At 39.6% G+C, this 14,803-nt stretch overlaps 1 protein-coding gene across 3 annotated transcripts in view; it reads left to right on the top strand.

Moving 5' to 3' along the window:
* Positions 1–261: 261 nt before the first annotated feature.
* Positions 262–14,803, top strand: part of SEL1L (SEL1L adaptor subunit of ERAD E3 ubiquitin ligase) — a 46,671-nt gene continuing 32,129 nt past the window's right edge. For 2 of the 3 annotated variants that reach the window (XM_036262392.1, XM_036262409.1), the window contains exons 1-3: positions 262–434; positions 5,642–5,679; positions 7,001–7,232. In XM_036262392.1, the coding sequence (XP_036118285.1) occupies positions 365–434; positions 5,642–5,679; positions 7,001–7,232 (340 nt within the window). In that variant the 5' untranslated portion in view covers positions 262–364. Of the gene's footprint in view, positions 435–5,638; positions 5,680–6,512; positions 6,668–7,000; positions 7,233–14,803 lie in introns of those variants that run through there. The other variant, XM_036262400.1, reaches the window with a different exon arrangement.

Here is a 14,803-nt window from a genome sequence, read left to right as displayed (position 1 = left end):
CCAGCCCTGGAATCACGCTCTGATTCCGGGATGGTTGAGCCCAAGAGCTACCAATTAACTGGGGCCATGTCGGTGACGCCGTGGTCCAACCGGGAAAGCCGGTGTGGCAACATCGCATCATGATTGGTAATGCATGACCCCGGGGGCGGAGCACTGAGGAGGGCGGGAAGACCGCAGCGATTGGGCGAAGAGCCCGCGGCGGCAGGCGCGGATTGGCTGCGCTCTAGGGCAGAGAGGCCTGGGAAGGGGCGGAGGAGGAGACCAGAGCAGGAAGAGCAGCAGCGAGGCGGCGGCGGCGGCTGAGTCGGTGGTGGCAGAGGCGAAAGCGACAGCTCCAGTGGGTGACAGCGGCCGCGAGAGCAGGATGCGGGTCCGGGTCGGGCTGACGCTGCTGCTCTGTGCGGTGCTGCTGGGCACGGCCTCGGCGGCCTCGGGTCAGTATCCGCCCCCTGGAACTGGAGGCCGGGAGCCACCGCCCCCCCGGCCTCCTTCCAGGGCAGGGCCTTGGGGGCTCAGGCTGGGGCTCCACTCTCTCTGGTCACACCTCGCATCAACCTGTCACTCGCTGTCATTCCTTGGGCTTCGGTTGGCCTGAGCTAGAGAGGGTGGTTGGGCACTAGAGAGGGGAGGAGAAGAAGGGGCGGTCACCGTGTCCACACCTCTTCTCACTTCAACTTTACAGGACTCCTTCTCACGAACGAGGAATTGACTCCTTGGGCGTGAATTCCACAGCTGGCTTAGACCCACAGTGACACACAAGCCCTACCGGAGTGCCCTCCACTCTCATGTAGATTGTGTGCTGCATTGGGTCTGCAACTCTGGACTGGGCATTTGCTAATTAGGTGTTTGACCCAGCCGGGCTGTCACTAGGCAGAGCCAGGTCCATCAAAACCAGGATGTTGACAGTGGGTGGCTGAGCACCTGAGATAGTCCCCAGTCTCTTTGTCTAATTAATAATGAAAACCTTTGATATAATTGTGTTCATTCCCTCCCCCTTTTAAAGAAGTATTCCTGAGAAAGGGGTTTTTACCTCTGCCACAGTGTTTCTGAGTTGCCCTATGTTTGTTGACAGTAACTTTGATTTGTGAAAAAATCATGGTCCCTGTAACTTTAAAAAGGATAGCAACTAGTTTTAACATTTTTTAAAAATCCTCACCTGAGGATATGTTTTTATTACTTTTAAAGAGGAACGGGGGGGGGGGGGGGAGTGGAGAGAGAGAGAAATAAACATCAATCGGTTGCTCCCCTTATGCACCCTGACTGGGAATTGAACCCTCAGTCTTTTGGTGTATGGGCCAAGGCTCCAACCAACTGACCCACCCGGCCAGGGCCTAGTTTTAACTAGTATGTGGATATAGAAATTCTTGTGCTTTTGAATTGATTTCACAAATAGCTGATTTATATTTTGTTTCTAAAAAATAATTACTGTTTTTGTAATACTTTAGTCTCCCTACATCTGAAACCTAATGTTTTGATAAAGAAGCACTTAGTGTTTCTAAGTGTTGGTAAAGAAACAATTAATACAGTAAAGTTTTGAATTTTAATCCATTTTCATTAACAAGACAGCTGTTCTGTGGCTTTAAATTTTTTTAGAACAAGGCAGTCAGTGTATAAATGTCAACTCTCTTCTTTTCAACAGAAAATTTCCCAGATGGTTATTTGAATCCCCAAATTATCTGCCCTAGTTGTAAGTCAATGCCATACATCATTCTGCTTCTAACATAAGAGTTCTAAGCCTAAAATTCTATGTTTCAGAAGCAACAAGCATATGCTAGGTACTAACTGCCAACATCATGCTTTAGCGGGCTCCCCTACTCCCCTTTTAGTGATAGTTTGTATTCATGACCAGATCTTTAAAACTTGATGTAGCTCTTGAAGTGCTACTAGCAATTATTTGATTAAATGAAGTATGAAAAGAAACTGCTGAGTGTAGAAGGTAAAGTACCTGATGGACCACCTGCATCAGAATTGCTCTTAGAGATTTGTTAAAAATGCAGTTTTATGTCTGGAACAGGTCAGGGTGTCTGTAGTTTAACAAGGTTCACAAGTGATTCTTTACACTAAACTGTGAGAACTACTAGTTAAAGAACATGGTCTATATCCCCATGAATTCATTTTGCAGAATATAAAGAAAATTAAAGCATACAGACATTTTTTCTGCATCTTCCTTTGACTAGATTGTATATACTTACAGAGCTTGATGTTCATGGAGATGATCCTTGAAGTCATTTAATCAACAGTTGGGATTCTCAGTATGTTATAATAAAAAACTGTTAATACTGAAATGTTAAATCTTTGGGTTGTGTTGATATGAGCAGAGGACTAGGTTCAGGAAATGTCTGGTGTGATTTTCATCATAGTTAAATTGTATCAAACAAAACATTTTTCCAGTAGAGGCAGAGAACAAAACAATATAGATGTACATACTGACAGGTAATAAAGACAGTACTGTGCTGACATGAAGTGCAGATATCATAAAACACTAATGTGAGAGAAAGTTTTATAAATTGAGTACACGGATTTTCAGTTGAATTTTTATTCATGAAATTGCTTATTTATATGGGTTTTTACCTCTGGTACTATTCCTTTTTGATACCTTGAGGAAAAGGAGGCTGAGCAAGTTTGCCATATTGAACCACATGTGTAAAATTAATATATAATGAAGCCAGGTTTTTAACCTAGCTCTCCAGGCCTCAGATTTAGAGTAATTAAGAATCAGTGGTACCCTAGGATCCTCACAGATTCAGTGTCTGCACCAAACTGTTAAGGCAGCGGTTCTCAACCTGTGGGTCGCGACCCTTTTGGAGCAAGAATGACCCTTTCACAGGGGTTGCCTAAAACATAACAGTAGCAAGATTACAGTTATGAAGTAGCAACAAAAATAATTTTATGGTTGGTGGTCACCACAACACGAGGAACTGTATGAAAGGGTCGCAGCATTAGGAAGGTTGAGAACCACTGTTTAAGGCTTTCTGTGTTTGAAAGTGCATCAGTGTAATTTACATGATGATTTGGAAAATGACTTTGTAATAATTACTTTTCCCTGAAGGAATATCCCTGGTACTTTGCAGTTTTGTTAGCTGATAAAATAAAAATGAAAATTGATCTTTTTCAAAGGAAGGTGTATGATTACTAAAGTAATATTTTGTATGTGATACTGTTGAATGAGAAATCCATAACTCCTCATTAAATCCTTTTGCATTTTTCTTGTTGCTTGATGTCTGTGTCCTGATAAAAGCATTGCAATTTTCTTTTTATTTATGCATCATTTCAGTGTCTTTAATTCTTACCTGACTCTACATACAAGTTTCAGGTTATAAGCACCTTCAAATGTGTATGTGAATGGATGTATCAGTTTGAAAGAGGAAATAGCTTATGCTTTAAGACTACCATATGGGGTAGCTTCTCCAACTTTAGTAAATGAGAAAGAATTCTCTTATTTACCAGTAACCTTAGTATCTATTCCTAGTTTGTGAAGAGAAGAGAAAGAGAGAGAAGCATGATGCAATTCACATGAAATAACCCTGATGTCACAAGTTCCCATGTGTCTTGGAGTTCAAAAGCACATTAGTGCCTAATAGCGTGTAGTGTCTCAAATGTATGTCTTAAAATTTAGTTATAGGCATCTATATTATTTACTGATTAGCTACATATGTGACCTGTTGTGACAGGGTACTAAATTAGTCATTTAAGAGTTCCAAATAATCTGAAGTTTCAGTATTTTGATATCCATATATATTTGCATACTTAATGTCTGCTCTTGATATATTAGCTAGTTAATGTTTGTGATTAATTAAATACATCCACACATACAACTTTGATATATGTGTGGATGATTTTTTTTTCCCTTTATCCAAAGATTGGTTGAGAATGGAATTTGAGCCATATGTGAGAATTTGGGCTTTGGGTGATACTTGTGAAGAAGTTAGCGTGAAGGGTGATTATTATTAATTAAATGACAGCACTGCCTAAATGTATGGGCACTGTGGGATTAATACATGCTATACTGTCCTCCTCCCCACCCACCAGAACTAAAACATATTTGGAAGGTAATCTAATAGCAGTGAATATGAAAGAAACTATAATTTAAGTCTATTTGAATTGACAGCACTTTTGTATATGACAAAACCTCACTAGTAGATTTTTTCAAATGTTCAAAACAAAACAAAAAAACAGTATTGTGGAATAGAGTCGTGTGTTTTGTGCATAATGTTGAGTTGGTAATACTTTTTAAAAGTTAGCTCAGTACTGTGATAATTGAAATTCCAAAACATGTTTTTGTTATGCTTTAGAGAGTTATAAGTTATGAATAATATTCAGGATATGACCATCTGAAGTAAAGATAAATGGCAACCATAACACCAAAATTTCTAGTAAAAGTCACATGTTCTTATAACATTTTGTCTACTGGTTAATTTCTCATATAACTTATGGAACAGGCAAAACTGAAGCTCATTCCTAGCTAATTTTAAGAGTCAGAGGGAAACTTAGAGATCATCTGACTGACTGTTAACTGGCCAGGAACACAAAGACCAAACATTTACATATGGACATTGGATTGTGGAATGTGTTTATATAAGAACAGGAAAGAGAATAACAAGTGGCCAGGATAGAAGTAATAGCAGGAAAACACAGAAAAAATAATAAAAGGAAAACTAATGCAATTGGACAAAGCAAAGTAGCAGATATGGATTTGGAAGAAAGGTATAATTAGTGGCTGGACTCATTGTCTAATATAAGCTGATTTCTTTTTTTTTTTTTTTTTATCCTCATCGGAGGACACTTTCCATTTTTTGTTCAGGTAGAGTGGGAGGGAGAGAGAGGAAGAGAGAGAGAGAGAAACATCGACGTGAAAGGGACACATCTAGTGGCCGCCACCCACCCGACCAACCAGGGCCGGGGACAAACTGCATGCAACCAAGGTATGCCCCCCCAGCAGGAACCAAACCTGAGTCTCTCTGGACCACAGGCTGGCGCTCTAACCGCTGAGCCAAACTGGCCAGGGCAAGCTGTTGATTTCTTAATATATATCTTTTGTGGATAAATACATGATAGTATGAATGCTACCTTTTACCTGTATCTGGTTATCTCTTCAGTAAAATAGAACACATCATAAATATCTCAGTTTAGAACTCTGCTGTCAAATAATAATAATAATTCTTAGTGTCCATCTTTAGTAGACTTAATGAATGATATATTGTTAATCAGCACTGATATAAGCTAGTCCAACTACAGATTCTGAGCAGAGGAAAAGAATAGGTAAAATCTTGAACCACAAAATCAGAGATGTATTTTTATAAATTTAGTAACTCATTCTCAGTAGTAGATTAAATATATACAGAAGAATTGGACAGTATCTGAAATATCTGGTTTTGATGGTGTAGTTGTTGTCTTTCTACCTGTGTAACAGATAAAGCTAATGTCTTTTCTGGAAAAAGAGGAAAAACTACCACCCCAATCCCTTTTTCTCCTTTCACTTATTCTTTCCTGAGCAGTTGTTGAATACATCCAGTTTTAAATAATTCTAGATTTATTTATCCAGTGTCTGATTATTTGTTGTATTTACAAATGCTTTCTTTTAATAATACCTGTGATTTCCCAACAAGAAAGATGACCATATTGTCTTAAAATTTCTTTACAGATGAAGAGGGCGGCCAGGATGAATCCTTAGATTCCAAGGTGTGTACTAAAATTTGCATTGACTCATATCTGATACCCGATTTAAAACAAAGGATATTAAATCTACCTCTTTTGAGCAACAGAATTGTATGTAAAAGAAGAATAAGAAAAGATAGCTGGTACTAATATTATTTATAGTTCTTCTGTAGGAAAAAAATCACTGACCTATGGGAGAGAAAATAGCAAATATTCCCATTAAGAGTGTCGGTTATTTTTTTTTAAGTGTTGGTTATTAGGTTTAATTTCAACTTGAATCTTCCACACATGCGCACGTGTGTGTGTGTAAGAGCCTAAAGGATCTTATTGTCTAATGAGAGATTGATTTTATTCCTTTTTGTTTGTTTTTAGATTTTTTTTGAAGACCTCTACCATTTATTTCTGTTTATATCAATTAAAAAATATCTATTGAGTTTTTCACTTAAATTGGTTGATTGAATGGATAAAGCTGATTATTATGTATCCAAGGAGACCAGTTATAATTCCTAGATCTCTAGATTAGAGGGACTGTAGATAAGAAACAGGAAGTTATAGTGCAGGGCTATCATAAGAGAGGTAGAAGATATGTTGGGAGCATGTATGGGAAGACCCTAACCCAATCTCTAGAAATTAAGAAAGGCTTCCCAGCCCTGACTGGTGGCTTTGGTTGGGTATCATCCTGTGCACCGAAAGGTTGCCGGTTTGATTCCTGTCCGGGCACATGTCCAGGTTGGGGGCTCTCAGTCCTCATTCAGGAGGCAGCTGATGGATATTTGTTTCACTCTCACACTGATGTTTCTCTTTCTCTCTCTCTCTCCCTCTCCCTTCCTCTCTCTCTAAAAATCAATTTAAAAAAGAAAAGAAAGGCTTCGTGGAGGAAGTAACATCTGAGTTGAAATTTGAAGAAAGTCAGTGTTAGGCAGGTGATGAAGACAATGTGATGAACACAAGTGGAAGCCAGTAGAGATGAGCACATTCAGGGACCTGAAGGATATATATCTGGATTATGAAAGTAATGGTCAAATTAGATTGAAGCAAATTTTGGTACTTTTTTTTTTTTTTTTTATCCTTACCCGAGGACGTTTTTTGCATTTATCTTCAGATAGAGCGGGAGGGGGTGGGGAGAGAGATAGAGAAACATCGATGTGACAGAGACACATCAAATTGGTCGCCACTCACACAACCTCAACCGGGACCAGGGACAAACTGCAACCAAGATACATGCCCTAAACGGGAACCGAATCCGGGATTCTCTGGTTCGTGGGCTGACACTCTAATCGCTGAGCCAAACTGGCCAAGGTAAATTTTGGTACTTTTGATAACTAAAAATACTTTCTATTCTCAGAGTTCTTTGCCATCAGATGAGTCGGTAAAGGATCACAGCACGGCAGGCAGAGTAGTCGCTGGTCAGATCTTTCTTGATTCAGAAGAATCAGAGTTGGAATTACCTATTCAGGAGGAGGAAGACAGCCTCAGGAGCCAAGAAGGGGAAGGTGGCACAGAAGAAATCAGCTTTCTAGAATCTTCAAATTCAGAAAACAAGGATTATGAAGAACCCACGAAAGTACGGAAACCAGGTAGTCTGCATATTTTCTTTGCTTTTGCCAGATTTCGGAAGGAGACAACTGAAATTTTAAAGCTGGTATAAGAAGATGCAGAAGTCTGGTTTTACTGATTATTAACCACATATAATATATAGAATATAGTTTTACAGGATTTTCTAGATTTAACATACCAAAGTGATTCACTTAACATGTTTGACCCCTTTACATGAGCCAAACTCAGTAGTCAAAAGTGCATGTGTATTATATTAATATTTTATCATTTCTTTTTGGACCCCAGTGTGTAATTGTCCGACATGTGGTACACACAGTAGAAACTTGGGAAGGATTGTCTAACATGCTACTTTGGTTATTTTGAGAATTGTGTTAGGATTTTTACTGCAGTAACCTTTACAGTCATCCTAGGTAATTTGATTTAGATGTTCATCCCTCTCCAATTAAAGTTTACATAAACTTGAATCATCCTCTAACTTTCACTTTGACACCCTTTACTTTTAAATTTAAAATATGATCTTTCTCACAAGCAGTGATTCTTAACCTTCCTAATGCCGCGACCCTTTAATACAGTTCCCCATGTTGTGGTGACCTCCAACCATAAAATTATTTTTGTTGCTACTTTATAACTGTAATTTTGCTACTGTTAGTCTTAGGCGACCCCTGTGAAAGGGTCATTTGACCCCCAAAGGGGTCACGACCCACAGGTTGAGAACAACTGCAATAGAGTGTGCTAAATACCTATCCTTTAAAAAAGTAATTGTTAATGTGTCCACTCTGCCCTGTCCCACCACCCTTGTCATTTAGTTCAAAGATCATTGCTATACCCACTTATTATTCCATTGTAGCCACTTTTAGGACTTGATTGAGATTGTACTTTTTAAAAATAAAATTTTTTATTACAAATATTCTATACTCATGAGTAGAAAAACGAATTTAAAAAATTACAAGTATCTTAATGTCATCAACTAGAAATAACAGCTATTAACATCAAGGAGAATCATGTTTTCAGGCTTTTTTCTATATGTATGGTTTCAAGACTAAATTGGGTCAAAATATATATACTATTTTACGGCCTGAATTTTGCACTTTACACTTTATCTTGACCATTTCCCATATCATTTAGTATTCTTTTACAATTTGATGATTAATGTCTATAAAAATTTTTACATGTAAATATACTGTAACTTTGAAGGTTGTTTTCTTTTTTTTTGCTGGGAGATCATTTCAGATGTATCTTTGTGCACATCTATGAAAATTTCCTGAGAATTGGTTCTTAAAAGTGAATTTGCTGGACTAAATGTAAAATTTTAAAAGGCATTTGATACATATTGCTAAATTGTTCTTCAGAAAAGTAATTCTGTTTACTTCCTTTGAAACTACCTTTTGTTCCTATACCTAGGCCAAGTGTGTACTGTATTGCCATTTTTAAATTTGGGCCAAGTATTATAATGTAACTTATTCCTTATAATTTATTGATATCAATATATCAATAACTTTAAATAATTTTCTATTTTTCAATTACAGTTGACATACAATATTATATTAGTTTCAGATTTATAACCCAGTGATTAGATATTATGTAACTTACTAAGTGATTATCCCTGATAATCTAACACCATACATAGTTATTACAGTACTGTTGACTGTATTCCCTATGCTGTACTTTGCATCCCCTTGACTTTTCTGTAACTACCAATTTGTATTTCTTAATCTCTTCACCTTTTTCATCTATCTTCCCAACCCCCATCTCATCTGGCAACCATCAAAATATTCTCTGTATCTATGAGTCTGTTTCTACTATGCTTGTTTGTTTAAATTTTTTATTTGTTTGTTTTTGTTAGGTTCTATTGTTAATAGATATGAATGTATTTTTTTGCCATTTTATTGTTCATACTTTTTCATTTTTTTTTTCTCCTCCTTCTTAAAGAAGACCCTTTAACATTTCATATACTACTGGTTTGGTAGTGATAACTTCCTTTAGCTTTTTCTTGTCTGGGAAGCTCTTTAACTGTCCTTCAGTTCTAAATGATAGCTTTGCTGGGTAGAATAATCTTAATAGTAGGTCCTTGCTTTTCATCACTTTGAATATTTCTTGCCACTCCCTTCTGGCCTGCAACATTTCTGTTGAGAAATCAACTAACAGTCTTATAGGAGCTCCCTCGTAGGTAACTAGCTTCTTTTCTCTTGCTACTTTTATTTGTTTTTTTTTTTTTTTTTTTTTTTATCCTCACCCGAGGACATTTTTTGTTCAGGTAGAGTGGGAGGAAGAGAGAGAGAGAGAGAGAGAAACATCGATGTGAAAGGGACACATCGAGTGGCTGCCACCCACACGACCGACCAGGGCCGGGGACAAACTGCAACCAAGGTACATGCCCTTAGCGGGAACCGAACCCGGGTCTCTCAGGACCGCAGGCTGATGCTCTAACCGCTGAGCCAAACTGGCCAGGGCATCTCTTGCTACTTTTAAATTTCTTTCTTTGTGTTAACTTTTTACATTTTAATTATGATGTGTCTTGGTGTGGGCCTCTTTGGGTTCATCTTGTTTGGGACTCTCTGTGCTTCCTGGGATTGTATTTCTATTTTCTTCACCAGGTTAGTGAAATTTTCTGTCATTATTTTTTTACATAGGTTTTCAGTTTCTTGCTCTCTCTCTTTTCCTTCTGGCACCCCTCTGATGCGAATGTTGGTACTCTTGTAGTTGTCCCAGTGGCTATTCCTTTTTGTTTTTTATCAGAAAGATTTCCAAACATGCACAGAAGTGAGGGTGTAGTGATCCCTTCTTATCCCCACTACCACCCAGCTTCAGCACGCCTGTTCTCGTTTCATCTTTACCACCCCACACATTTACTCTTTTTTTCTTCCCTAGAGTATTTTAAAGCAAATTCCATATGTTTTACCTATGTATGTATATCTAAAAATAATTTTTTCAACAAAACCACAATAGTATTATAACACTCACAAAATTAGCTGTTGTTGCTTTATCTCCCAATATCCAGATTCCAGAATGTTCAGTTTTCCCAGTTGTTTCAAATGTCTTTTTAGAATTGCTTTGTTTGAGTCAGTATCCATGCTTAGATTTTAAGTTTCTCTTAATCTGTAACAATTCGCCTTCCCTTATTTTTAAGTGTCATTTTATTTGTTAAAGAAACAATGATTTGCCCTGGCTGGTTTGGCTCAGCATTTAGAGCATCAGCCCGTGGACCAAAGAATCACGGGTTTGATTTCAGTTAAGGGCATGTACCTGGCTTGTAGTTCAGTCCCCGACCCTGGTTGGGGTCATGCAGGAGGCAACCAGTCGATGTGTCTCTCTCACATCGATGTTTCTCTTTCCCTCCACCCCCCCCCCATCTGAAAATCAATGGAAAAATATCCTCAGGTGGGGTTTAAAAAGAAAAGAAACAATGACTTTTGTGCTATCAGTTTCCCACATTCTGGACCTAGCTGGTCATATCTTTGTAGTGTCATTTAACTTGTTCCACTCTACTGTCTAGTCTGTAAACTAGAAATTACCTCAAGAGGCCTGGGTAGATTTAATTCTGTATTTTTATTGAGACTGTTTCATAGATAGTGGTTTGTATTTCCTATTTCATTACAGCGGAAGGCATATAGTGTCTAATTGTCCCACTTCCATTGATTGATCAGTGAGGTTGCAAGTGGTCAGCCTGGTCCAGCCATTCAAAAGTTCCTCACTGACTTTTCACCTAGAGGTTTTGGCAGCTGTTTTGTTGTCTTAGACCCATGACTTCATTAGGAGTTGCTTAGTGATGATTTTCTAATTTATCATTTCTCCTGCATTTGTTACCTGGGATTCTTTTATAAAGAACTTCCCCTCATGAACTACTTGATTACTCTGAAATATAGTCTATACAGGGAAAGCAGGATAAATGCTTGGTTTTTGAAATATTTTCTAATAATAATTTTGTGTCCTAGCAAACTCCAAAGGAGACCAGTGAGTGTTTATTTGTCTGTCTGTTTTGCTTTGCTTTGCTTTTGAGCATCATTACAAATTCATGGGTTTTACATACTGATGCTTCATTCTATTGCAATCATTCTTTTTATTGCTCACATTGTCCCATTTGGGGCCATTGAGAGTCTCTTTAAGTTCATTCCTTTGTACTTTTAATTAATTGTAGATGACTTTTATACTTTTTTCTTTTCGGGCAAGACAAGATGTCCCAAATTCATCTTACACATTTCCTGACCCAGAAGTGAATCTTAGCCATTTCTCCAAGGAGTCCAGATTCTTTTCAGTGAGAAATTGTGTTTAGATACTACAATCTGGGCACCAGAGATATGCATTGCAGCTGAGTTGTCGTTACTAATAGGCCTTTTTGGTAGATAGGGTTAGGAAATGTGTCATTCATACTGATTCTTCCAGTTCAAAATAAATATTACAGGTGAGATAACACAAAGGGTCAGATTGACAAATTGGACTCCCAGGAATCAGGTCACAACCACTGTCAAACTTGACTAATATTTTTCAAAGATACAGTGATCACAACACATAGGCAAAGTGTTCAGGTGTCCATGACTGCCAGAGCTGCTCCCAGGTCCTGTCTTGCCTCAATCAGGATGCACTCTGACCCAGATGTCAACATATGAGGCCTCTAAGTGATGTGTATGGAGTGTGACTTCCACCAAAGGGAGCTATTTCAGTTATGAAACATCTCCAGTTTATTCTCTAATAACTGCATAGCTTGTGTGAAATGTTCTAGGAACTCATCCCTCTTAAATACATACATCTCAGGTTCATGTACAGTGAGCAGTCTAGACAGACCAAGTCCTTCCTGCTAAAGCATTCCGTAAGTAAGGACTCTCCTGGCAGTAAACACCTCTAGCATGTTTGCCAGAAGATCTTTTGTTAGCAAGTTTCTAAGATGACTTAATTCCACCTCTCTGTTTTTCTGTTTCTTAGGCAGTAAAAGGACAGAATGGATTGCAGGTCTGCTGCTAGCCCTTTCTACCTGTCAGGGTTTTTGCTTCTTCCTTTTTTGTATCTCCTTTCCCTGATGCTAAAAATCTTGGTACCTAACGACATTAATGTTATATTGCTGTCGTATGTATGTATCCATATCTATGCATATACAGTTAATAACAGTGGCCACCTTACCATTAACAACAGGATCACTGAATATAGTTTAAGATTTCTTTATGGTTCTTTTTGTTTCTAGTATATATTTTACTAGATATTTGCAATATGGTATTTTTAAATCACTTGAATAATTTTGTGAGGCTATATCAACAACTTTATAAAATTTTAGATTCACTTGTTTTAGTTTTTAAATAATTGCTTTACTGTTTCCTTTTTATTTAGACTTGTTTTTAATTTACTATTAATACATAAAAAGGCTTACGTAATGTAAATTGCACATGCATGATGTTAGGTGGATGCAGTTCAACTATGTGAGAACTGGGTTATATGACAGTGGCTTCTAGACTTGCTTCCTTTGTCAGCCTCCCAACCATGTCACTTCTAAAGAGGTTCAGCTTCCTATCTGGTGTCCCTGCTTTCAACCTCCCTCACCGCACTGTCTGATCTTTCTTCCTATTCAGAAGCCTCCAGTGACTTCCTGCCATATGCAGAATAAAATCCAACTCCTTGCCTTTACTAATGAGGCTTTCCATGATCAAGCCCCTCCTGTCTCAGACAGCATCTTCTGCTACTCCTCTTTACTCACACGACTCCAGCCACACTTGCCTTCTTGCTCTGTCTTGAGCATTTTACACTATTCTCAATTGTGTGGGGGATCCCTAAGACCACATCCCCAGGCTCCATGATTCTCTAAAAGGACACACAGGACTCAGCATGTAGTCATATTTACAGCTGTGATTTATTACAGCAAAAGAATACAAAGCAAAATCAGCGAAGGGAAAGGTGTGTGCGGGGAAATCAGAAGCAAGCTTCCAAGGGGCCTCTCTTGGGGAGTCACACAGCACATGCTTAAATTCCCCAGCAACAAGTGACAGCACATGTGAAATGTTGCCTCCCAGGGAACCACAGTGGAGAAGTACCTGGAGTTGTTATTGGGGGCTGGTTCCATAGGCACTCTGTGTCTAGCGCATACCAATTGCCAGAGTCCCAGGAGGAAAGCAGGTGTTCAGTATAAACCAATTGTTTGTATTAGAGTGAGCCCCTCTTAACAGTTAGGGTAGCAGGAACCCTTCAGAAATCTAAGTTCCCAGATACCAGCCAAGGGCTGGCTTTGTAAGCAGGCCTCTTCAGGGATGAAAGCCTAGGCCTGCTGTGTTAGCTCTTCTCTGCCTAGTCTACCCCATGGTCATTGGCCAAGTGATCTTCACAGCAAAGTTATTATCAGTAAGACCCAGACGGTAGAATGAGGCCAACCTGCAGTATTCATTTCAGTTATGCCCTTCACAGGTCCTGGACTTAGATAGTTAACAAATCCCGTTAATCGTAAAGGTGGCTTCCTCCTTAAGTTTCGGTATTAACCTTTCTACCTGGCCCTAAGCGTCGGTTCAGGCCTTGCGCAACTCTGGCCAGCTGATGCTGACTGGAAAGCTTCCAGGACAGATCATGCCGGGTGGTCAGCTGCACATGCAGAAGTACTTCCCAGAGGTGCACATGGTGACACTGGGCACAAAGGATTTGCATTCGTTGGATCACCCCAAGCAAGACACACATTAGATGGTGTGATGCCTCCCCACCTAGCCCCCGCCAATGGGTGTCTTATCCTAGGGTTTCTGGTCCAAATAATGTAGTTCAGTCCTTGGTTTGAGAAAGACTTCCAGTCAGTTCCAAACAGTTTTGTTGTCCATGACACCAGTTCATCCACCTCCCGAGTATGGACAACGTCTGAATGCAGGGGCAGGGCCGCCTCCTGCTGCCTGCCTCATAGTCAGCCCTGCCAGGGTGAGCGCAGGCTCAGCAGTTGGGATTCAGAGCGCTCTCAACAGCTGGGAAAGGTGCAGAGAGCTTTCCTTTAGGGGAAGGGACAAAGTCCCAGAAAATTTTACACTTTTCCATCATCCCCTGCTCTCATCCAGACCTCTCGTCTGGAGGGGTTGTGTGCAAGAGGGGCAAAACGTCTTCGCAGAGAACATTTTTGTACAGCTGAACTAGAAGGACATCCTGTTCAGAAATTGTTCAGGACAAAATCCTGAATTTTCAAAAGATTTCAAAATCGGTTTACATAACCTCCTTCCCCTTGCCCAGTGAGCAGCCCAGAAAAGATCAAGGCCTTTCTCAGGAGAGCTGCACTGAATAGTCAGATTGCGCTAAGGTGAGGGCACTAGGAGAAAGGTGAGGGAAGCGGAATCAGGTAAACAGTCAACTGTCGCAAACAGCAGCTAATCTGTAGAGCCAGACATGGAGTCAGCTGCAGTGAGACATGTTCCAGAAGGATAAGGAGTCCTTTCAGCCTGTCAGCAGTGAGTGGAGGGGCACAGTCCCCGTGAGGTATCCTCTCCCAGCTTGTAGCTTTGGGCAGTAGTCACAATTCATCTCTATCAAGACAGAGAGCTAGTCAGCAGCTTGATTTCACATGGTCTCATCAAAGAACAAGCCCTTTCCTGTGGGCACTTTATGTGACTCAGACAGTGTAGCCCAGTGTTCCTGACTTCCTTACAGT

The sequence above is a fragment of the Molossus molossus genome, unplaced genomic scaffold, assembly GCF_014108415.1.
Source record: "Molossus molossus isolate mMolMol1 unplaced genomic scaffold, mMolMol1.p scaffold_m16_p_1, whole genome shotgun sequence".
Taxonomy (NCBI): Eukaryota; Metazoa; Chordata; class Mammalia; order Chiroptera; family Molossidae; genus Molossus; species Molossus molossus.
Note: the sequence above shows the minus strand (reverse complement) of the source record. Positions and strands in the feature narration are given on the sequence as shown.